General features: G+C 36.3%; 1 protein-coding gene across 1 annotated transcript in view; it reads right to left on the reverse strand.

Annotated features, from left to right (window-relative positions):
• Nucleotides 1–5,516: 5,516 nt before the first annotated feature.
• Nucleotides 5,517–26,687, reverse strand: part of LOC106955787 (astrotactin-2) — a 48,170-nt gene continuing 26,999 nt past the window's right edge. The window contains exon 2 of the mRNA XM_015046169.1: nucleotides 5,517–5,815. Coding sequence (XP_014901655.1) covers nucleotides 5,517–5,815 — 299 coding nt within the window. The remainder of the gene's footprint in view (nucleotides 5,816–26,687) is intronic.

The following is a 26,687-nucleotide window of genomic DNA, read 5'->3' on the forward strand; positions in this document are numbered from 1 at the left end:
GAATGAATGAATGAATGAATGAATGAATGAATGGATGAATGGGAAATTTAGGAATAATATTTCAAAAGATAGTAGCATTCTCACCTTTGCACAGAATATTGCAAAGGCTAAGTTGTATTACAGAGATTATACTTGCAGTAGAACAGTGGCAGATTTGCAAACTTATTGAATGCAGCAGATTGACTTTTAATCAAATTGAGCTTCCTTTAGCATCTAAACAGGAAGGTTTATTCTTCTTCTGTAATGAACAGACTCCACATACAATCATTCATATAAAATAGTTCAGGTATCGCTGAGTAATTAATAGCTAGCTCTTAGACCGAGTACCTCACCAACGGCTGTAATATCCCTTCAAACCCAATAAGAATTATTTCAACACGCTCTATTTAACATAAATTATATGAAATGACAGAATCTATTCACAGATGGCTTTTAATTCTCTAAAACATATTTGTTTTTCTTTTTTTTAAAGTTAATGCTTTAACTCATACTTGTCCCTTTTTCTCAGACTTGTATTTTTAACTATCAAAACAAAAATATATGAATTTGCATTTAATTATTTGATATACTTTTATTCTGTACAAATAAAATATACAATACTATTCTGCATTTTAGCTTTTAAATGCATCTGTTGTTTTAGCACAATAATACTTGATCCCTTACACAAAAATTAACTACATTAGACCTTTATACATTAGCATTAGACCTTAATGCTCCTTTAATTCTGTGCGTCTACTAAGCTTCACATATAGGCAGCTATTGTTTGCTCTCCTCCCAACAATATGGATCTGTTTTTTGCAATAACCCATAAAGAAATCTAGATTTTACAAACAGACACCAAAACAATGTCTTTTGTGTGGAAAAAGCGCAAACCTTTTTCACATAAAAAGTGTAAAACACAAGTTTAAAGTGAATTCGCTCGTCCTTCAGTTGTTTCTCAGCTAGCTCAACACACATGTACAAAGTCTGCTAGCAATACTAGTCACAAACTGCACAGTATGACTCACTGGTTGACTCTCGCGTCAATAACCCCTTCAACTCTTAAAGGTAACCAACATATGCATCAAAATAATGTTTTACTGACCTGTGATATAGAAAAGATGAGACACAAACATTTAGCTTCTTTTTGTTCTTTTTGTATCAACAGGAAGGTATAGTCTTCTTCTGTGTCCAACCTCTATGCAACCAATGCGACAGGCGCCTCCTAATGGTTGTATTTGGAATTGTACTGAATAACGCTAATGATCTTATTACAATGAGAAATTATAAGGATAGAAAATTAAACAAAATAATGATGGGGTGCCTGTTTTTGTACTTTATACTTTTATACTGTATTAATTACTTTCACTTTTTACACCTGTACTACATATTCATGTCAAAAAAAATAGCTGTGGCAGAATGCCAAAATAATTGCCATTTCAAAATTTCCAAAATCATAAATCTGATTTTATTTAAATTGTGAACAGTGAAATGTTGCTCCACAAAATTGTCAGTGAAACTGAACATTTTTTGTTGTTGTTTTTCTACAGTATGAAATGTCTTCAACAGACAAGTGGACATGTCCAGTTACCTTCTACCTCAGCAGTTAGGACTGTCTTGTTATGGATGACTGAGAATCCACTGTTTCATCAGCACTTGAAATATGGGTCACAATACCAGAAAACCTTGTAGGACTTGGCCAATAACTATCTGGATCTATTACTTGTTACCTGGCAATTGCTCATCATCATGTACCAGGGAAATTTAAGAGCCAGCATATTTACTATACAAAGATGTCACATGGACTATTCAGATTTCAGGCTTTTAGTCTCATCATTGAAATAATATCTGTAAAAAAGTTCTATACACATGTATAGCTTTAAATTCAGAACTTGTCAAGACAATGCAATAAAGCTTTGTGTACACTTAACAGAGTTGTTTCACATTATAATATGCAATAGTTCCCTCATTATCTGGCATTGCTAGCATGTTGACTTTACCAATAATCATTTTACATTGTGTTAAAAAAAGGAGGATGTCTGTTGACTGCTGTCACAGGACGGAAAGGACAACCAAAAGTAGTGGGAGTCACAGAAATGGTGCCTGAGTGAGTGAGAAGCTGACAACTCAATGCTGAAAGAATGGAGTTCACCACTTCAGCCTGGACAAAAACTGACAGCATCAACATTATGATGTTCACAAGAAGAGCCAGGAGACTCCTTAGGGCCATGAAGCCTAACCAGAGCACCTTCTATCCCATTTTGAGTGCCTCCATATGTTTCCCCTCCCTACTCTCCTTTTCTATTCACATTACATTAGAACCCGCTCGACACTTTATGTGTGGCTGAGATAAATAGAAAGCTAGGTTTAAGAAGGTATTTCCTGAATCTGACACATGACTTAGTTAGCATTTAATTATGCAGGCAGGAAAAACAGCAGTCAAAATAAGGTCTTGTGCAGTGACGTGTGAAAGGATTTCACCTTTTGCTCATGTGCAGCTTGGATTAAAAATATTACTTTGGAAGGGTTGTATGTTATTCAATCAATAAAACATGACTGAAGATACTGAAGATGCAATGCAAAAACGTATTAATTATAGAAAAAATAGACATTCACAATGAACTCACTCCATGTACTAAACACACTTAAGCTCAAAATTATCCCTACCCCTTGAAGACGTAGAGCTACAACGATTTTCACTGAGCAAAGAAATCTGTTTCTAAAAGAACATAAGGCAGGCATCTCTCAAATGACATTTGAGCACTATAAAGTTATAAGAAGAAATGCTAATTATCTCTTTTTTTATTTCATTTTTCCCCAAAGAATGATACCGAAAAATATGCATACCATTATCATTCTCAATGAGCAACATGTGTAGCAGTGTCTGTCTCCAGCAGTTTCACCCACAGACGAACCTTCCTGGACAGGTTGCCAGTTCATCCTTGGGCAACACAGACACTCACTGGACAAACAATATTGCCCCCACACACTTAAACCTAAGGACAACTTGGAGAGACAAATTAACCTAAAAGCCTGGACTTTTGGAGGAAAACCAGAGTACCTGGAGAAAACCCATGAATTCACAGGAAGAACATGCCCCAAACAACTCTACAAGAGGATTCTTATTCATGATCTTTTTGCTTCAAGGCAACAGTGGTGCCAACTGAACCACTGTGCATCCCAAAGTACAAACATTGAACAAAACCTTAAATAACTTCAAACATTAAATAAAAGTTTTAAAAAAAATACTCAAAAATGTTAAAATCTTACATGTTACTTAAATATTTTTTGCACATTATCTTTTGTAGGGGGGTGTTACGTTATCCTATGAATTCATTGGTTGTGACTTTGGTCTTCTTAGGCAACGTGACTCACCTAAAAATGAAAGATTATGAAGCCTGCTGAAACCAAAAAAAAAACAACAACAACAAAAAAAAAAAAACTATGAGCCATCTTCTGCTGACAGATTTGATTTATAAGTCAGCTAGAAAGATTTCCATATTGTAGAATGTGAGAATGTGTACAACGTCCTCAAATAAATGTCAGGTACAAAAACAAAATGTGAAAGAAATCTGAAAACATGAAATAATGACAGGGGAAAAAAACCCGACTTGCACTCTTAGAGTTTAAATCAATAAAAATCTAATTTTCTTCTGACAAGCAGAGTATGCAAAAAATTCCACATCATTGGATTATGGGACTGTTAGCATTCTTTTGAAACTGTCAAAAGACAGATCATGAAAAGAAGGATACTGCAATGAAATTTACCATTAAGTTTGCAGAAGGAAGGATCTCAGTATCTTGCAAGTAATCACAGGTGAAAAGATTCGCATGAAATAGACGCAATAATGAAAAAATATCTAACATGTATGTTGTAGCAAACATATTGGTGAGATCTATCTTTACCTGTTATGGGTTTTTCTCCTTTAAAAAAATTATTATTACTGTAAGCTATATTTTTTTTCTGACATTCATTACTTGCATCAACCTAAAATTAATACTCATTTGAAGATCCCTGTTTCACCGCCATGGGAACAGGAAGATGTAGGTGAATGAGATACCCTAAATATACCCACTGAAACATTAAAACATAACTTTAAACTCCTGTTTAATTTTTTTTTTTAAAAATACTTTCATGATATGCCAATCTTTAAAACACCACTGAAGAGGGGACAAAATGGTTTAAGAAAAAGATGAACACTTAGAGCTTTAAGCAGAGGAAGTAAGAGGAACTGAGGTGAAAACCGGCATGAATACGCAGAGGAAAAGGACCATTAAAGACAGGCAGGTTACAGAAATAGAGGAGGAGGAGGAGCAAGAAGAAAAGGTGAGGAGGGAAAGAAGTTAGCAGCAGAAAAGGTGTGACACATGAGAATTAATCTGAAAAGTCGAGCACATGAGCAAAGTGTTGAGTACAGAGGCTGATGAAGAAGATGATTGGGGGAAGTAGGCAAATCACAGTAAAGACAACTCATAGGATGTCAGAATGCATCCATAAAGGTAAATTATTTACAAATGGAGAATTTGAAAAGTTCTAAACAAAGAAAATAGCACATCAAAAAAAATATACTTTAGAAGTGGTACTAAAACCTCTAGTCAGACAAAGAATTTTGGTAGTGGCAAACAAAGCAGCAAAATTAAAACTGTAGAACATCAGTAATGTGACTTGTGGTGTTAGTGATAGAAGTGACAGCTTATACTCTGAGACGTCAATCATACTGCAGCAAAGCAATAAACCCGTGCTGCAAAATGTTCAAAAACGCATGCCTTCACATGCAAAGCTAGATACAAGAAAGAAAACTCAATCAAACTCAGACTATTATAACCACCTGCTTAAAGCTGCAGTGGGTAGCTTTCACAAAATTGTGTGTGTGTGTATTTATATATATATATATATATATATATATATATATATATATATATATATATATATATATATATATGTTTTATAAAAGTTACTGCAGCTTTAAGGTTAGAAAATTCATAATTCACAGTAATTAATTAACCAGATTTCAGAATCCATGAAAAAAATAAAATAAAATACAGCACGATAATGAAACGCTCAGCTCGGATAATTCAAGATCTTAACCTTCACACCCACACTTGACCTTGTGACGCCATAGAGCTGTCTCCAAACTCCTTAGCAGCACAGCCCACGTCAATGCGTTTGAAAACCCAGAGTTTACAAGAGATGTCAAACATCTGAAAAACTAATTGCCACATTCATAATCTCAAAGAAAAACCTCTCACAAAGTATAAACTTTCTAAACATAGACTAAAGTGGCTGGTAAGCATTACCTTCAAACCATCAATGATGGAGGACCTCTTTAAACATATCAGTTTGTGGGAAAGTTAATGGATTTTAAATGAAATCATGTCATCAAAAAAAGCTTGCCTGTTTAAACTATATGCCAACATCGTGAAAGAACAAAAAAAATTAAAAAGCTATCATATCAAATCCATTTTGTAACCCCATCAACCTCTTCCTGGTGTCTGTGGATGCTAAAACTTTAAAACAGGACCGCGTCTAAGATGTCTTAGAGAAAGGAGTCAAGGAGAAAGCATGAATATTGTTGAAAGAAAAAAGTTTCAAACTCGTAGAATACAGACCATGTTTTACGGCCATCATGTGTCAGTCGAGAACCTACCATAACTGAGATGTGAAGCAGATGCATGTGCTCGTGCAGTGCGTGAGCTGGCTCCCGAGCTGTGGGCTGTGTCGTCTGTGCCAAGAGCTCAGGCTCAGTCATGGAGACGTGGAAGTACAACGTCCCGTTTTCCAACCACTGCTGCTTCCAGTGCACCTGTGAAATCTCCTCTCCCGTACCTGACATCTCTGAAAATCAAAAATAAGAAAAACAGTTCTTCATATAAAAATGTAATGGATATAACTGAAAAAAAATACAAAAAATAAATAGAGGAAACATGCAAATTGTAATAACAATAATAACAATAACAATAATAATAATAATAAACATTAAGGCTTTGGTATAAGTCTACTTTTTTATTTTTTTTTTTAAATAATACAACAATTTTTAATACGGTTGCCTGTTCTGATTTTTAACGTCAGCCTGTTTTGTCCATTCCAATGTTGTGTTTCTGTTTGTTAGGATCTTACTTTTGTCCTAGTGTCAAACAGTCAGCTGTTGCAAAATGCATCAGCATGATGCTTCCACTCCCATGCTTAACAGTTGGTTCAGCATTCTTAGCTTTTAAAGTCTCATCTTTACTCTTCCAAAGATTGTGGCCAGATAGCTGGGTCTTTGTCTCATCTTACTACAACAGTTCTACATGACTTGCTACCTGCGTGGTAGCAACTGAATAATGTGTGTAATAAAACAGTATTCAGTATATCTAAGGTGCTCCCTTAGAAGCAGGAGCTTCTTTTTTTTTTTTTTAATTAGTACCCTCGTTGCACATTACAAATTAAAACTGACTTTTCTGCAGGAGTGACACAGTTTGACAAATTTATAATAGGCTGGAGTCTTGGTGGTGAGCTGTTATTCAACATTCTAACCAATTTTCTTTCATGTGAGAGTAACAGCAGGAAGCAAACCAAGTTATATTAGCTCTACCGTAGGAGTCAAATATCTGTCCAGAATCATGCTAGGTCCTTGTTGTGGGCTCAATGATTCTGTTTTGTTCTCTCATCATTGAAGTCGGAAGCTGTATGAACAATCCACCGTCGCAAAAAAGTTCTAAAAGCCCAAAATTAACCATTTTTCATGGCAATGTGTTTTGAATGGAACTCCAACTGTTTCATAAATGAGTTTTTTGAGTCATGTATGAACACAAACCATTTCTTTTCAACACATCACTACAGATGCTACACGTCGCTCAGACAAAATAGGTGCCGGACCGAACAACAACATATGAAATCCCCATTCTTTTAGCAATCCTACGTTTTACCAATTGAAAACCCACCTCCAGGGCAATGCTGGGCATCGGGCTTTCAACGCAAAAGGGCAAAAGACGCAGCGATGTAAAAAGCAATAAAAACGAAGAAAAAGTCTGTAAATTTATGTGGCAATACAAAAAAGAACAACAACAAAACAGCTGAAAAAAACAGGTGAAAACAGAGGAAGGGAGATCGGCAGTTTATCTCACTGAGGATCGAGGCAGAAGGATCTAATACTATCAAGTGGGAGTAGTTGTTCAGTAGAGGAGTACTAAGAAGCCTCAGGGAGTCTAAGATTGCAAAGTGTGATACAGTATATGTCATGTAGTGGGGAGGGGACAAGGGCATAGACATTCGTTGACATCTCTTATCAGTGGCAGGTACCGAATGACAAATGGCTTGTGGTGCAGCCGGTTATTAACCTGCTGATTCTAGGTCAGAGGACACGGGCTGCAGAGGGGAGCTACAGTAGTTGTGCTCAATAGTAGCACTGGCCTTAAGGTGCAGAGACGGAGCAAAGAAGACTTTGACTCTGAATTAAAGTACAGTAATACTGCTCAACACTAAATAACCAAGATATTTTGTTTTAAATGTTTTTATTTTATTCCCTTTTCTTACTTAAACTTTTTCTACATGCTACATGGCATTTATATAAAGCAGGTAATTGTATGATTAAACAGCAGGTCACTGTGATGTGAAACTGCAAGGTCTATATTGCTTTTAGCATACAATGCCTTTTTTTGCAATTAAGAGCAATATCTTAGCCTTGTCCTTTTAAAACACAAATTCCTAAACATTTTTTTTTAAACATGATGGGACCTGCCTCATTGAAAATGTTGGAATCACTATTGATTTTGCAAATGTAAGATGTAACAGTTATTTTACTCACAATTTTTACACAATTTTAGAGCCTACTGAGTTACAATGTAGGCAAATATAGCAGCATAACAACAGACTGTGTAATAAAACGGTATTCAGTATATCAAATAAAGTGCTCTGCACGGTTTCGAACACAAGACAGTAACTCTGCTGTGAATGATGCTTTTCATACATGATTATTACCACAGTATTAGTTATGTGTTTATTCCCTTATTGTGTAAATTAGCTCCTTATTTTTCCTTTTATGTATAAGCACTTTCATGAATGGCATTAATGCTTTTCTCATGCAGTAACTTTGACCTCTGTTTCTACCTGAGAAACTTGAGCTACTGTAACACAGAGATATTTTCACACTGGGAGAATTCAACTCTGAATTTTTGAATTGTGAATTATGAAACAAATAACTATAAATAAGTGCAAGATAAACCAAAAGCTTTTCCTTGTGAATGGAGATTTTACAAAACACTGGACTGATATATTCAAACCCTGTCTATGGAAAGAATGTCCAATATATTTACATGTCTAAATGCTAAAATAAAATATTGATTTTAACCTGTAATTGTTTAATCACATATGCCTGAACAATAATCTTGTCTTTCAGAGAGTTCTGAATATGTTAAAACAACTTCACTCCTTTCGCTGTCCTAGAAAATGCCCTATGCTTTCTGCTGACTACAGGTTATGATAATATTTTGTAGAGTGCAAAATTCTCAAATGCCATAACTGCTGGGCGATTATTGAGCTCTTTATGAGTAATCTGTGGGTTGAAGATATGCTACTTCACCTTTACCCTTGACAGGAGATAAAGCTTTGTCTGCTGGGCCAATAGTGCTGTGACTCCCGCCATCTGTTCATGTGGTAAATACAGCATATCATGCAAAAAGAAAAATAAATAAATAAATAACAGATTAAACCTTGCCATCTTGGCTATTATATATATATATATATATATATATATATATATATATATATATATATATATATAAGTGTTTCTTCTCTAAACTAAAGAAGAAAAAAAAAGATTTTTTTTTTTGAAAGATGGGGGGGCAGTATTATTTTTTTGGTTTTATTCTTCCACAGTGTTACTGTTATGTAGATGAGTAAGCATGCTATTTTAAGAAAGAACAGTATCAGTGTTTATGAGCATATGTCTGTGTGTGTTGTGTGTGAGTGTGTATACTTGTTCTTCTCTTTGTGCTCCAAGGTTCGTCATTGGGCATGGATCCTGATGTTATTTATGAAATATAGGCATATGGTCCTGGGGAGTTACTATTACTTTGTATGAAAAGCTATGGATGTGTGCATGTTTAGAAATGTGCACACATTAGTAAACATGACTGATAGTGGTAAGTAACGTCAGCAATGCCCAAGTGCAGCCCAAATGACTTGTAATAATATCCATTACATTGGGAAAAAAAATTATTTGCACACTAAAATAAATTTTTTGAAGTTGATTCATCTGCTCGGGCTCAGGGTTGTTGTGATGTTTCTAGAAATTGAAGACTACTATGTGTCAATTTGTTGATGGTACCAAGTTCCAAACCCTTACAGGGAGACAGATATCACACCGTCTGGTGTTACGTAAGATTCTTATAAAAGAAAGTATTACTCCAACTCCTCTCAACAGGTTCAAACCCCAGACTAGTGAGTCTGTCCTTGGCTTCATTCAGAATAGGAGCAATGGCAATCTTAAAGTTGTACAATTTCCCTTACAAAAGAAAAGAAAAAGAAAAAAGAAAGAATAAGAAAAAGTTGTACTTTCAGTTTGTGTTGTACATAAAAACAAAACAATTGCAGTGATGTCTTCTATTTGCATCTTCTGAGCACCCAGAATGGACCCATGCCAGGTTCTAATAAAGGTTGAGACCCCACTGCACTCATTAATTAAGCTACAGGCTGAGCAGTATGCTGCTGGTCTTTCTGCGTTAAAGGATGAGAGATCAGCAGACCTGTTTTGCTAACCTGGCATAGCGCACATATGCGCAGTCACGTTAGTGACGTTAGTCAGATTAGTATGACCCGAAGCGTTTACATGCAGGCCGCTCAGATTATCAACTGGCATCAAATCGCTTTCTCATTTGCATTACAAATTCACTCCAAATGAGCCGAATCCTATTGGGGCATTTACATGACGCATTTTTATTCAGATCTGTCATTTTTTTTTTTTCCAATTACAGATGTCCACGTAAATGTACCTAGTGACAAAACACTGGACCCCTCAACCACATATCCCAACCAACGCAAAGGCACCGGAAGTGACAAGCAGATGACATGCATTTGTACAAATTTTGTCTTTTTTTGATGGGCTCAATGACTCCATTAATTTATTCATCTCTCCCACCGCATCCATCTCAATTACGTGCAGGTAATCAATTGTGATGTCATTTAGCAGCTTCTTTCAAGGACTTCCTGTAGGACAGCCAGTAGCTTACTGAGGGGATTGGCAGCAGTGATGACAATTTCGTCTTTAACCCATTTTAACGTGAAAATCAATCAGTCTTAAAAGGTTTGATTTTCCGTATTTAATCCATTCATAGTCATAAATGCTTCCTGTGTATTTGAAAGTGGTTGCTGTAACTTAAAACCAAAATCCCATTTATTTTTTGTTATCGTTGATAAAGAAATTGTGTTATATGGGGAATCAGAGCAATGTGTGACATCGTAAGCCACGAAAAAGCTGAAAGGTGTGGGATTTACTGCGCAGTGAAGCAAAGACAACACGGATGTCTATATATAGGGAAAACAAAACAAGAAATCCAGCAGGATGAAAGGAGTTGGCACAGCTGGCAACTATCACATATATACAAACCAACATTGACTGTTCTCCCAGGGTGGTCTCACAACTATTCACCGACCCAAACAACACATTGGATGGACAGATAGCTCAATGACATGTGGCAACTTTAAAGGTTTTCTTACTGTGCTCTGCTCTGTTACAGCTTAGAAGTCTGAAACTCACCAGTGCTTCAACTGAGAGGGCAAATGTCCAAAATTGAAGACCAGCTGCCTTTTTTCCTGAGCTCTTATGAGTTCATGCTGTGATGTATGTGCAAAAGTCAACAGCTATGCCAATTTTTTTTTTTCATAATTTGAAGGATACATTATGCCTGACACAGTTACTTAGCTTTATTATAAACAAAACAACAACACTGAGGCATTTACAATTAACTAGCTGTGTAACTATGTCTTCAGCTCCCAATTGTATCATCGTGAATTTAATAAAGTGACCAATATTGATTGTAACCATTAACTAGGTCCACTTGCAACATGAATACATAAATAAATTCACTGAAGAATTTTACAAAAAAAAAATAAAAAAAATCTCTACATTATGACATTTGTTTCGGATTTCAAAAACTTAATAAAAAGCACTTTGTAAAAAACAAAAAAAAAAAAAAAACTGGTTTCTATAAGCTAAAGGAAAATGAATACTTTTCCAAACATGCATAGATATGCATACCAGATGAAAACTATACCAGAAATAAAAAAGCACTCAAGTTAAATTAGTCTTTTGTAAATCGAACACACTCTGTAACTTGTGTATGAGCTAAAACTTACTCTTAAATTTGATAGAAATTGGCTACTATCTACTTCAAACAAGGAGCTGTGAAGACCCATGGCTCATTAGTAAATATAGTTGAATCATCATACACCAGTGAACTTCAAGTCTTATGAAAACTTATTTCTTAGGGGAATTAAAAACATACCACCCTCTCTTTGTTAATGATGATACAACTCACATACCCTTCCAGCTCACCAGGCCCATTTAAACCACGAAGAACATCACATGCATTTTAAGAGTAGACTGTGTTTTAACACAGCTGTACATCTTGGATTTGTGGATGAATCAGTGTCTCACATTATTTCCAATATAGCAACATCACACTGTCGGTGCACATGATACTAATATTGCAAAGGACTGTTCATGAAACAATTGTTATATATTTTTAAACTGTCGCGAGCTAACACTTGGAATGCCAATGAAATAATCAGCTTGCATGACTGAGAAAAAAATATATATTTAAAGCAATATGTACAACATCACCACTGTGTGTTTCACACATACTGCAGCCTTAATAACCTCAGTTGTTTGTTTATGTGTGCATGAGCTATAATTGTACAACTGTATCCCTCTGAGCAAACATAAAATATGGACACATATTAAAGAAGACACAAATAACCAGCATGCTAGACTTTTATGCTTTATGGTTTTACAAGGCCGGGGCAACAGTTTCTCCAAAGTTTTCTACATTTAAAGCAAAATTCTGGACGAAAAACTTATAATATAAATGTCTGAATGTGAGGTACAAGAGGAGGAAGAGCTGAAATCGCTGACATAAGGGACTGAATCTGTGTCCAAATGTTCAGCTGATGGGACACCTGACAGAGTGCTGTCTCTTCAATAATGGTTCCAATGTGCTGGTTCAGCTCAGATAACCCTGAGCTAGCCAGCTCTCATCTTGTGCGTATACAAAGCTTTTTTTTCTATACGTTTTTAAATCGCCTTTTATTCCCTGTGACAACTATTCATTCTCTTATTTTACCTTTGTGATGACTCACATTTTTGTGAAATTAAGATAAAATAAGAATTAACTGAATATGAAGCAGCATACCGGCAACCTATTTTCATTTTAACTGCTACAGATCGATATGACAGGTTGACTGCATATTTCCTGAGTTTTCATTGTCTTTGAGATAATCGAGACAACTACATTTCCCATGCTTATTTTGGTCCATCATAATAAAAGCAGATTGAAATAAATCTGAGAACGTGTTTTGAACTTGACGGACTTCTTCAAACTGTCCTCTCAGAATATGACATTTACACATATGTAGCTTTCAGCTAATAAAGTCTTAGTTGCAAAAAATCTAATTATTACATAAAACCTGGTCCAAAAATGTTGAGTGCAGGGAAAATGGTAGTAGGAAAATATGTAACCAACAACAGGGATAACCACAGCATTGACGGTTTTGTCAAGCAAAACCCATCCAAGAATTTGGGAGATCTTAACAAGGAGCGGATTGAGCCTGGAGTCAGCACATTCAGAGCAAGTACACAAAGAGGAATCCTGGGCTACAAATATCAAATTCCTTGTGTCAAGCCACTCCTCAACCAGAGACATTAGACACAACATTAGAAATGGCTTACCTGCGGGGAGGAGAAATTGGATGCCCAAACCAATGTTGCCCTATATGTAAAAAAAAAGTAACCCTCAAGAAATAAAGAAATCACTTACACAGAACCTGTCTGACAACATAAAATCGGGCCTGCAACAGACCAGGGCATCGTACGGCCCACAGACCCTTCGACTAGTCTGCGTGAGATTGTAGTGCAAGCGGAAAATCCATTACTTTGTTATTTGCACAAAATATAATGACTGACCACAAATAGCTGTTATATTCATACTTTGTAGTAAACTATTCTCTGGCAAAAATGTTTTCAAATAAAGTTTTTTGCAATTTATTTTTTTTTTTTTTTACTTTTTTTGCTGTCTCTAATATTAGCCATTACTTGCATTTTTCCCTCATACTCTATTTCCAGTGCTTAATCAGAAATGCTACATCTAATTCTAGCCTTAATGCAGCTTTCACATTGATGTATTTTTATTTTTTGCTTTGAACAAGAGCTACTTCTTCCATGAGGTGCAAGCACTCAGAAATGCATATTCAACAAGACAAGCTCTACCAGCACCAAAGAGTTTGAGTGTAAACACAACATGGCAGACGAAAACTCTATTTCCAAACACATGCTGCCTCATGAAAGAGGAGCATGACACGTACAGGAAAAAGATGAGATAAACTGTTGCTTTTAAGAATGTTTAGCACCGCTAAGGATCTGCTGAGATACAGTCAGCTTAATCTTAGCAGTACTACATGTCCGCATACGGATTACTCCTAATATTAACAAGATCTTTCAAAACATTAACAATAATTTCTCATAATATAACTTCGATCTGCAGGGACGCAACGCTTTAAAAGCATTTAAATGAATAAAAACAACAACTGCCCCCACATAACCCATCAAAATAATAATGATTAAAAAAAAAAAATTGCAAGACATGCATTGTCTGACATTAGTCAGTGTTCACATCAATCAATGGGTGTTTACTCACACTGCAAACCCCAAGCTTACAGCTTTGTTACCAATTAGCTGTTGCCAACATAATGAAATAAAAAAAAAGTTCCCCTCCTCCCCCAACATCCTCTGTCGAGTCTTGCAGATCAAGACCGCATCTACCTCCTTTATCTGTCCTGACTATCGCTACGCTTCCAAAGAGGGGCTTTGATTGCCGGCCCGTCTCTGGTTCAGCTGAGATCCTCTCTACAAACAGTGCTGTGATTAATGTTTCTGCTCCTTATTTGCTTTCAGTTCATACAGGCTGCTCTGCCTACTCAGATGTTTGTCTGCACTGTAAAGAAACATTTTCACTCTAACAGTCCCATTAGTGGTCTCTGCCCAGATGCAGCTCAGATCCGTACAGGATTATGCTCACCGTCAATGGATGCAACAACAGACTTGCCTCCAGAAAGCACGCACGTCTTAGAAGTGCTCTGCCCCATCAGCTGTCCCAACTGAGAGCCCTTTGTGATTTGTCTGCCCTCTAAAACTTAGAGGTCAATGATAACCCATAAAATACTGGAGATTCATGTGCGTGCATGCATGAAGAAATCTCGTTAACTGTGTTTTGGAGGTGACTTCATCCAGCGTCATGACAGGTGATAGAAAGTTACCCAAAAATACAAGTACATGAAAAGCAGTGTCGAACCTGGGTTGTTCTTAGTCTATAAAGTATTCTTCTGTGTTAATCTGGTGTGAACTGTAAAATATTGTTGGTGGGTGTCCACTGTAAAAATACGCTTCATCACTTCTGCCCTGCTTTGAGCTCTCTGCGCATTAAGACAGCATTTACGGTCACAATGGACACCTCATGGTCCATTAAAGTACACCTCCTGCATTCAATTATCTGTTGAAATGCATCTACAATTATTTAACTACTTAAATTTTGCTCAATAAACACTGATTGGCTGGTATATAACATTTAGACAGATATTATTTTTTTCGGGTCATGAACTGAGCAAATCTGACCAAATGTCCAGTCACTTCTGCTCTGGCCACTTTCTAATAACAGTTCAGAGGAGACAAACACAAATAGCTACTTAAAATGCCTAAGAAAACAGTTTATGACTGTATGTCTGTCCAAAACTATGCACAAACCAATCCCTGATTTTAATTGCTTATTTTTATTTCTGCAGAAGTTTGGATTAAGAATGTGTTGATATTTTCTGATAAAATCATGTTGTATTTTGCTTGCGGCATTTTCAATAGTGGGCAGTATAACTAGAATTTAGGTGCGAGTTTAATGAGATTTATCAAAGCCAATGTGCAATGAATCTATTCCTGAACAACAACAAAAAAAGTTAATTTTGCCATCACTTGTCATAGTGTAGTATATGACTTGACTTTAATGCATTATGCTGTTAAAACATTTTCAGTGATACCTGGGTAAAAGTACGCCTGGTTTCGACAGGGAACCTCATCTCTACACCACATTTATTGGTGACCGCAGGACCCCGACCCATTTCAATCCTTGCACAGAGAGACTGCTGATTTAGCTGTGCTTGTCCCTTTGACTAATTGCTCATATGAAATTGCTTAAGACAGCTTAAAATATCAATTCTATAATTATAATATGCTGAGTGCAGGTAGGCTTGAAAAAAAAAATGAGTACAGAGAAACTAGTACAAGCTAAAACTGGTAAAGCTTTATTAAAACCAAACACAATTCTTATTGATGCATCTCTAATATTTGCCTACTATGATATTTTGGGCACAGTCAACAATGTACCACTAGCAGACACAATAACCAGGCTGTGAACTGTTAATTAGTATATGTGGGGCTTGAAAACACTGAATATATTTGTTACAGTAGAGTATGACAGATGCCGGAGTTGAATTGTGTTCATTCTTGTAGGCTACCTTCACCTTCCTTCATACAAAAAAAAACAACAAAAAAAAAAAACACTTGCTCCCAAAAGGTTGGCATTCATCAGTGAAAAAGGTGATCATAGCAGCACAGCACCAGTGATTGTGCAAGCTTGACAGCTCCTTGACAGTTTTGTCAGCTCCACAACAAGTCGGTGTCATCAACATTTACAGTGATGAAAGTTGGCACCCTAAAGGCACTTTGCTGCCTGTCATTACAGGCATGGTGGAACGTGCAAGTCTTATATGGACTCCAGCCCACAACTGACTGCTGAAGCTGCCTCCAGTGTGAAAGACAACACATACAGTTCAATAATTTATGTGATATATATATAAGGATGGATTCAGTGATTCCAAATGCCACTGTCTGGATGGGGGGGTGAAAAAAAGAAAAAAAGAGGACTGACAAAGAGCAGCGAGACTGAGAGTATGTGTAAAAGAGAGACATGCAGACAAAGTAGTAAGGAAAGGCAGGGAGAATGTGACACCCTTGAAAAGTGTTCAGGAATATTAGCATACCTCCTAGACAATTCAAATTTTGCCTCAAAACATCCCTGTCTGGTGTGACAGTGGCACCTCATCACACCTCAACTCCACACTCCTGCCAACAGTTAATGGGAGATGCTGAGCAGAAGCAGAACAAACAGGTTAAAAATAAAGCCTCCTTGATAAGCATTCAGAAGTAGTTAATATCAAGCCCTTCTACCAATGTGATTGTACTATTGGGAGTTTAAAGTCACAGATGGCTGATTCTTCATCTGATACAATTCATTAACATAAACATGTCTTAAAAAAAAAAATAAAATAAAAAAAAAAAAACGTTATTCAGATCATTTCCCTCCACATAAACATTTATTCTGGGAAAGCTTAGAATCATTTTTTTCACATTATTTCACATTGTATGAACACCAAAGTTATTCATGTTAAAAATTGCCTCATTCTACTGTCAGACAATTTCCTTTCTATTTACTAATTGCATTTAAGTTTTCAGTTGAACCCAGAGTTTCATACAATGCCTTAACATACTCACTGTCACCTGGACAAACCGGGGGGAGGATCTGTTTTGATTTCTCCATTGCATTAAAAACGATAGACGACTGAAAATGTTTCTTATGCATATAAATTCTGAATGATAAACTCACCTGGGTCAACGACTACTTGACAAACAGACCACAGTGCGACTGAAGGACAGCGTCTCTTCACAGGTGGTCAGTAGGAGCACTACAGGGAAACTGTACCCTCGCCATTGCTTTTCCCTCTGTACACCTCAGACTCTGAGTACAAGTCTTATGATCTGCATAAATCCACAGAAAACTCAGGTCTATAAGAAGAGGAAAACAACTTTGTGGGAACAATCACTTAATCTTGAATGTCAAGAAGAGAGAAGATGATTGTGGATTTCTGAAAAAGCAGAATAATTATATTTCATCATAGGGCAGGAAGAGGAGGTGGTAAAAAATACCTTGGTGCTCACCTATACAACAGACAGGACTGGAGGCAACAGTGAAGCCATCTACAACAATGGACAGAGTACACCATGTTTAATGAGGAAGTGTTTACAACAAGATCCTGAAGATCTTCTCTAAATCTTTTTTAGAGAGTGTGATCCTTTCTACATTCATCTGCTAGTATAAGAGCATCAGAGTCAGCATCACAGCCGGCATAAGCCAGTGACTCAAAAGCTCCGACTGCTGAAAAGAAGGCTGGCTTTGTTCTGGGGAGTGTCATTGTGCAAAGTAGGATGCTTGATAAAATGAAAAGCAATATGGACAGATCTCAACATCCTTTTACCACACAGTAAGTCAACAACAGACTGCACAGTTTTTTGTTTTTTTTTTTGTTTCTTTTTCCTTTTCTGGATCTGTTGCAACACATATTAATTCTTTAAAGAAGCTCAGGTATTGAGAGCTCCTATAATGGCTGTTTATTTCTTTGAGATTCTTGAATTTAATTATTGGTATTGCTCCTTTTAGTGCCACTACTGAGGGTTACATAGTGGACAGTTGGTTGCTCTGCTGCCTCACAACAAGAAGGTTTGAACCGTGGATTAAAACTTCTGTTGTGCTTTCTCTACATAAACAGTGGCAGATCCAGTTCTGTTGACTCACCTGTTAACCTGAATGACTTTCTTCAGTCCAAAATTCCTCTCGAGCTTTGCAGATGACACTTTAATCACATTTAAAGGTTTTAAAGTAATTTTGTTCAACAAGTCTCACGCCATTGTCATTGTAAGAGAACTGGTTAAAGCTGCCATGTACTGTCTAACCTTATGCTTCAGACATTACCCACATTAAGTGTGTGTTCAGTTAACATAGGAGGTGGAGGAGGGATGTTGCGAGAGCTGGCAGAGCAAGCACAATTTCGTCCCCAAGTTCTTTGAGACATCTTCTGTCGACAAAATGCCGTGCCAGTGCCAGAAACATGTGCAGGTGATGCCCAAACCCAGGGCAAGTCCCCACTGTGCTCCATCACAACAGCAACTGTTAGACTTTGCACTGGCGGCCTTCCACAGAAAACCAATCATAACGTTGGATGCCAACTCTGTGACCCAGCATGAAAAAGGAGGTGACTTATGACCCGAGAATATAAAACCATAGTATAGGAGTAACAAGAGTAGTTGTAGTGAGAGCCTTAGTGAAAGTCAAATATTTGTTGGCACTACGAATGCCAAGAAATAGCCACAGAGCCTTTTATAACTCGAGAAATGAAAAACAAATGCATGAAAAAACATTTAAAGTTGACACAACACTCTTAAACGTACTTTGAAAAGAATGTCAAAGCCATTTAACCTGCAATACAAAAAATATATTCAGCTGTGCCACAATGTGTGAATGAACCTATATTCTGAGGTAAGCGAATATCGATTTGTCTATCTAGCTCATAAAACAGGTACACATTTACTGAGTAATTTCATAAAAAAAAAAGCTAAAAAGTAAGGAATTACTTTGTCCAAGAAAAAAACAATCTGTCCAAAATCTGTTGTGGAGTAGCTGAATTGTGGAGCAGCTCTTGTTTAGATCTGGGGCTAACAGACCTCTGGGAACCTGTTGTGACAGTGTAAATAGAATAAACAAACTGCTGCTCGCCACTAGCCCTGCTGTGCCACAGTGGGAACTGGATTACCCCTCATTACCATTAGCTGCGTTATCTTGTGTGTGTCAATGCAGGATCGGTGTCGCCTTATTTTCTTTACGTACAAATTTAGTTTGTGCTCAAGTGGTTCAAGGTTAGCTCAGTTCCATTTTTAAAATACAAATTTATTCTGCAAGAGATTCCTCGTATAGTTTCACTTTGCCATGAGAATTTTGTCTAACTTCCCCACGAAAAAAACGCACAAATGTATCGTTTGGATCCATAAACACTTTGTTCCGCACACTCCTCAGGATTGAGGCAGAGTGCCAAAGTAATGCAGGGACCCTCCCACTCCTAATGCATTTAAAATGATGCATTAACAAGATAAACACTCCTCTTATCTGCCGAGTGCATACACGTCTTTTAAAACGCTGCAATCCTATTAAGAAGGACCTGTTCTTATTTTACATCTCCTACATTCACTCTTAGTATAATGGGAGCTCTGTTTCTTCATGGCGTTCTGACGGTGTCACAGTGGGACATTTAGGCACAATAATAACACAGAGTTACTAATCCCTTCTTTGGCCTCCTCAATTATGATGTTGGTAAAATGAGACATGAAATCTAAACAGTTTACAATGGTTGTATACCCTCACACACATTGCAGGAACTATTTTTTTTTAATTATTATTATTTTCTAAAAAAGACATAAAAATGCTTTGGCTGTTGTGTCATTTCTATTTAGTCTATAAAAGCAGCCAAAATTCAAAATGCTTTGGTAAGTGAAATAGACCAGATTGTTTCAAATGTACAAAATGTCTTAAATTTAGGTGTTTGGGGGAAACATGTTTCTCAGTAACAGTGAAGTTTACTGTAATAAAGTCAAAATTTACATGTATATGATTAAACAATTAGTTCTGATAGTGTAACAAAGGCTTTTTCTTGTATCATTTCCCTTATTACCATTTAAACTGACCAAAGTTTAGAGGTTAATAATGATTTTTGGCTTAAATTTTAAATAAAGGAAATCAATCTTATCCCTGGCACAGAAATAAATTAAAGCTTAATCTCCTTCAGCCAGGAAGTGGATTATTTACTGTCCTTGGAGCTTCACCAGCTACTACAGTTCAGAAAAGGAGAAAATAAATGTGCTAAAGTCTTGTGTCTGTGGCACTGGCAACAAGAAAACATCGCTGATGGTGTAATATGCAAAATAATCTATATTCAGAGCTCAGTCAAAATTGTACCTTTGAAGAGTTACAACTGTCACAAGACATGCACATCATGATACTGGTGTGTTTATGTAAAGATTTTTTATGTAGCAAAATGATTCAAATTTTTAATTAACCTTCCATGTTTTACTTCAAAAAATTTATCTGCATGTTTCCTATTATTTTGATCTTTCATAGTTTGTTCAATAAGTCTACTGTAAGCATTCCTGCTTTTTCCTACTGGCATTTAACTCACATCTCCCCTGACTAGTGATGCAAGGGTGTTTCTCAGTCAGCAGTTTCTTATAGGACTCGTAAAGAACTGTATTCAGCTGTGTACACAATGTGTCGTACACTGACACAGACAAGTAAACCTTTCAAAAGTAACATTTCAAAAGTGGGAAAATGTGCCAGTATTTTCAAGAACTGGCTGTGGACAGTGGTAGTTAAGTTACTATGAGATTATTTATACCCCAGTTGTTTACTCTGACTACAAGCATTTGGTGCCAAAAGATTTAATTGAAGTTAAGACCTAAAAGCAAATATAAATTGATTATTGAATCTAACTACAGTTTTACATGTTAGCTTATTTACTCAAACAAGAAAATTGGGTCTTGTTGACCATTTAATTATTAATTTCTACCAATGTAAAAATAAATAAATAAATAAATAAAGTCAGTCATTCCAATCTTTCTTTCTGGCTGCAGGGTTTGGTATCTGGCCTAGCCAAATGGCTAAAATCGAGTCCTAATCCTTCTTTCCTCCCTGCAACTCAAACTGCTGAGTGCCATCAAGTAGCTGCAGGAGTAATAGAACAGGCTTCTTGTTCTCCACCATCTCAGCAACTGTTTATCCACTTATCTGGGCAAAACAAATCAAGAACCAAGGAAGAAATACTAACCAGGCCCTGAAGGTGAGCCAAGGTACTATGGTACATGTGTCCATGTTATGTCCTCTGTGATGAAATACTCTTGAATCTTTTCAAGCCATGTGATAATGTTTTATTTTTTTAGTATTATTTACATAGAATTAGCTTCCCCGTTGTTACTGGTTTGATGCTCTTTGCAACCATTTTGTTACATATGATAGCCTCTCCGGTCATCAGTTAGAGGACTGGAAAGTGCACTGTTGATCTTCATAGCTGCCTTGCTACTCCTGGTTCTCCTTACAGCATTCAATTTGCTTTAATATCAAAGCAACCCTTTTTTCCTGTTGTACTACAGAGTCAGTGCTCTCCAGACTCTGCCCCTGGTCCCTCAGGACTCTTTCCGAAACTCATCCTGACTGCCAATTTGCAGCCCCCCCAACTACAGTAGCAGTACTTTGCCAAGCTGGTTACTGGCACATGATGGTACAAAGTGGAGGCATCTTCTGCTATCCAAGTGCCTGCAAGGACATCTCCACCTTGATTCACCAGCTACTTCAAAATTAATTATGTCAACATCAACAACTTTAACAAGTCAGCAATCACGGACTCACAAAGGTGACATTCTCTTCCAATGCGAGTCAGATTCTGTCAAAACAGAGAAAACCATATGCAACCTCTGATTCATTGTTCCTGCTATGTTTTTGATACCCGGACAGCTTCACATTGGTTTTAGGGGATTTATTCAAACAGAAATGTTCATCTTGATGCCATTTCTTCCTTTTATCACCAACATGAATTTATGTAAGAAGACCACATCAACCCGTCTGCCTCCGGAAAGTATATTTTTCTATACAACGAAAAAGCAAAAGAAAGGATGAACTGATTGTTACAGCTTGACATCTGAAGATTTCATCCTTAACACCTTGACCACATGTTTTTGATTCTGCTAGTCTCACATTTTCTCATCTTGCTTTATGTTACGGCAATGTATGCATTTGCAAAATGCTACTGTGTAGCATACAACTTCCATGTGTTAAACAAAGGTAACGCTTTTTAAAACATTAATATTAGAAATAAACAAACGTGTAACTGTACGTTCAAAAGCAATGCAACGTGTGCCGTATGCTACAGAAAAGCCCCAATAAAAAAAAAAAAAATGAGACAACTGTATGCTCATTTTTAAAAGTTAATTAATTTTCTCGGGGCATGGCTGTATCGTGTCTGATTAATGATTGCGATGCCACTGGCATACTGGCTCCGGGGCCTCTGTCACAGGAGATAAATCAGCCGTGCAGTAAAAAATGCTGTGCCCCACCTGTCTTCAACATGTTCACTGCAACTGGCTTCCTGACCCACAACACAATTAAGAGGGACCAGGGGCGCACAGGCTCATAGGCCAAACACTTTGTTAGTTATAGGACAACGAGAATCGGGTAAAAATGCATAGATGATCCAGCTGTCTTTGTTAATTGGTCATGTTCTCCATCTTCGTCCTTGGTTTTGCTTAGGAGTCCTTAATTGGTAGTCAGGCTGGTATATTCAAATCTTTTTTTTTGTTTTTTTTTATCTATTCAGTTAATTATTTAAGGTTTCACTCAACATATCTCATCTAATATGAGGAACTGCCAATTTATCAAGACATAGATCAAATAGTAATCAACATGAAGACAGCTACGTAATCTGGTCAATTTATCAGACCTCAAACTAAGAGATGGATATGACGAGTGAAACTGTCTATATTTTGTATGATCCCACTTTTTGGGTTTGAATGTGCAATATTTCCATGTACAAGGTGGAAATATTGTTTGTATGTACACTATTTCCAGTTTACACATTAACAATTTCTGAGTTTATTATGCCAACATTCAAGATATAACAGCCAGAGCAAGACAAGTCAAATACCAAATTTGATTCCATGGATTTTTTTCCTGTTAAAAAAAAAAAAAAAAAGTTGCAAAGCTTTAAGAAAGATCATAAAATATTAACTTTTATTTGTTCTTTTTTTTCCCCTTTTCTTGCAATGCATTGCTTCATTTAGTTTGGACAATGGTGTAATCCCAGTAAAAAATGTCATGGTTAAAAAAAAAAAAAAAAAAAAAAAAAAGTATTCTGTTTCAATTCCAGGTTTTTATGTGTCAGGATACAATCCTTTTCAACAGGCACTAAAGTTACTAAATCTCACCTTCAGTGCATAAAAGTATTATACATTATTTAAAAATGTGAGGGCAAATTAAAAAGGAAAAAAAAAAGCTGTAATGACTAACTACAAGATTTCATAATTTGTGGAATTGACTAGTTATATTCTGTATCAGTCTTAAACATCGATATCTAGAAATTTTTGGGCGACTTGTCTTTGCAATGTCGCTTAAATTCGATGAGTATTTAAAGATTTGTTTATGCACAGCTCTATTCAGGACCCACCACAAGCAAATTTCAGTCTGTCTGATATGTTTTAGTGACAAAGCTCTTGAAACACCATGCTTTTATTTCTTGTTTGTCATACTGTTGTAGATTTGTAACTCGTCCACTTAATCTTATAGAAACAGCAGAGGTCTTGGCCAGGTGACGTATTCGGAAAGCAGATAGCTTTTTCTTTAAACATAACGTGGCTAATGCTGCATATGTAACAGATAGATGAAATCAAGGATAAACAGCAGCTGTAAAGGGATTGAAAGCACATCTGGTAAAGTTAATGTTTTGTTGAAACGTCAAATGCATCTTAAGATACATTTCTGAGCCTTGGAAAAAAAAAAAAAACTTGCTTATTAGAATGAAAATAAATAAATTTCAAAGTGCTTTCTATGTCCAAAGAGACTTACTGTGCCACACAGATACCCACTGTCTGTCACAATGCATAAAAGTGAACAGATGGCATTTAATCATAATTATTTATTTATTTATTGTTTTACTGAATGCACTAAATTAGAAATCACAAGACCAAGCTTAAGTTTTGAAACATTTATAATGTGGCTGACTCTGATTGGAGCCAATATCTACCAGTCTCAAAAGAAACTGAAGCAGCTTCAGTTCGATGAAGACTTTACTGTTTGTTTCAGTAATACCCAATAACAATGCAATTCAGTTATTTTTAAGAGCTGCTATAATTAATTAACCCCAACTATTCCAAAAACAGTAAAACAAATCAAATATCTGAATACACATCTACACACTCATTTTCCTTTTACTCTAACTGAAATGCTGTTAATTTTTATTACTTTCTTAAAATAAATTGATTCATATTCACATTGTGCTTTCCTCCATTGTGTGAAACATATTTAACCCCAAAAACCTTAATCCCTTTTTTGTTTTACTTTCTTTTCTAAAGGAACAAACAATTGAAAAATCAGTCGAGTTGGCATTGCTCACTTCATTACAGTAAGGAGCTTATCTTCAGCGTATGAACCCAGTGTGATTCAGTACCGCATGAGCATCCAGCTCCAAATACTGACAGTGTTGACACAAAGCAGTAAATGAAGATTAGTGAAAGGTTACAGAAGAGGCCTGAGGCTTTGCTGGGGTAGTTTATAATTTTATAAAAAGAAACGGAAAGGGAATAAAAAATAAAAAAAAATCTGTAACAGGTTTTCAATACTTGCATTTGTTTCAAAGGAAAGCACAGCAAGAGCTTTTGAAATAATTTAACACCCCTCACCACTGAAGGCTGGAAATCATAGATCCTTTGTAATTCAGCTGACAGAATTACTGATACTTGAATTAATGATTAAGACTGTAGTGATTTCGTTTTAAGCTAAAGGATGGCATCTAAACCTAATCTTGTGGTTCTCTGCTTTTAAGTATTTTATTCTCTTCATGCGAACTGTTGGGTTGCACAATGTTTTATGTTCTGCAGCAGAAGATGTCTGTTATATTTATATGGTCTTCATCCTCCCGCGGTCTTAGCACGACGCTCAGGAGGAGCAGGGAAAATGTCATGGTTGCACAGCGGGAAGTTGGGGGTGTTGTCCCCGTCATACTGTCAATTTCCAAAATCACACACACACAAAAAAAAAAAACAGCTTGTGAAAACTAGGGGTCAGTGTGACCCCTGCTAGACCACGCTCAGGGTAAAAAAAACCTCATGGGGTCTAAATGATTCCATCTCTCAAAACTGCATAAGTGTTAAAGCTACCAGTTTACTTAGAACTTCATTGAACACAATTTTTTGTGGGTCATCACCTTGACATTGCAATACAATTGAAAATAAAGCTCTGTAAATGTCTGCATGGTTTAAGAGGAAATGTTTCAGAACATAACTTTCAATATTTGAGGTTCAAACCCAATATGGGGACAATTGAAAACAGAAAATCATATTTCATAGTGGATTCATTTTCTTCAGGGTAATATGTAATATTATTCTATCCCTCCACACACAGCATTTTGCAGGTAATTCGATTAGTCTAAAATGTCTTCCCTACAAATTACCGTATGTGATAAACGGCCAATTAGACCTATTATATCTTTCCTTTAACAATTACTTTTGTTCATGCCAATTTTCCAAAAAGACCAGATTCGTAATGGCCAGAATATTCACAAAGACCGTCTTTGTGATGCTGTTTCCACATGAATGTTTTCTAATAAGCCCCTAGACTTCACAGAACAGTTGTATTTACACAAAAATGTTATTTCACAAGTTGGACTGTTGATAATTTGACAACTTTTGAAAGTAACCGATTTAGCTGACTTTCAGTTTGCAGTAAAAGAGTAAAAGGGGCTGAATACATAGGCAAACCACTTTTTAGGTTATTACATGTAAAATAAAAAGTGGTCTACAACATAAAATCCAAATTCTACGAGTTCTGAGGTTTTAACATGACAAAATTTAAAAGAAGTTTAAAATACTTCTCAACAGAAGTATATTATGCAAAAGTGAGGCAGTCATCGACTGGTTAAACTTGAGGTCTCTCACCAGTGGCCAGCAGAATAAACACTAATAATTTTACTTTCTTTTAAATTTTTATTAACACACACAGAATGAAAATCGGATAACTGTTGGGAGATGAGCTCCAATGCATAAATAATCTTTGAAAAGTTTCAGAGAAATTCAATATCACTACCTCAACCAAGTATCCTGAGGCATTTTATTTCTTTTCTGCTCAGCATCCATTACAGTTAATAATTCAGTGAAATGAAAAACACAAATTGGTTAAGTGTTAGTGTTCTCAGAAAAAAAAAAAAAAAATTAAAAAAAAAACTGAAATGGGCAAAAAAAGAGAAAATATTCTGATAGTGATGGACTGATCAGGCTTTTACTATGTAAAAGGCCTATTGTGCTTGTCTAACTATTCTTTTAAAAGAAATGCAAAAAAAAATAAAGAAAGTAAATGAGTGACTGTGAATAACAAGCCAATGATGGGGTTTCACTCTGCCTCTACTACACCTGGATACGATGCCAATTTTTGTCTGATCTCCAAGATCTACAACATCCCACTTTCACCTGTTACTGCATTAGGACATCTTTTAATTTCCATAGCCAGCTGTCTACTGGAGAGGCCTCTCTGTGATTATAGCAGACAGCAAGCCCCATCAACCAAGGTAGCTAAGTGGTCTGGCAGAGAGAAGCTCTTAGACATTGTATCAATCAATCAATCAAATTTTATTTGCATAGCACATTTCAGCAGCAAGGCATTTCAAAGTGCTTTACATAATTAAAATAAAAACATGTGACACTGAATAAACAGTGAGAAAGAGAATTTGAAAAAAAAAAAAAACATTAAAACCCTCACCCTAATCTAGCCATAAGCAACTCTAAACAGGTGGGTTTTAAGTTGAGATTTAAAGGCACCCAGTGTTTCAGCTG

The sequence above is a fragment of the Poecilia latipinna genome, unplaced genomic scaffold (genome assembly GCF_001443285.1).
Source record: "Poecilia latipinna isolate Pla-1442-1.1 unplaced genomic scaffold, P_latipinna-1.0 Scaffold767, whole genome shotgun sequence".
Lineage (NCBI taxonomy): Eukaryota > Metazoa > Chordata > Actinopteri > Cyprinodontiformes > Poeciliidae > Poecilia > Poecilia latipinna.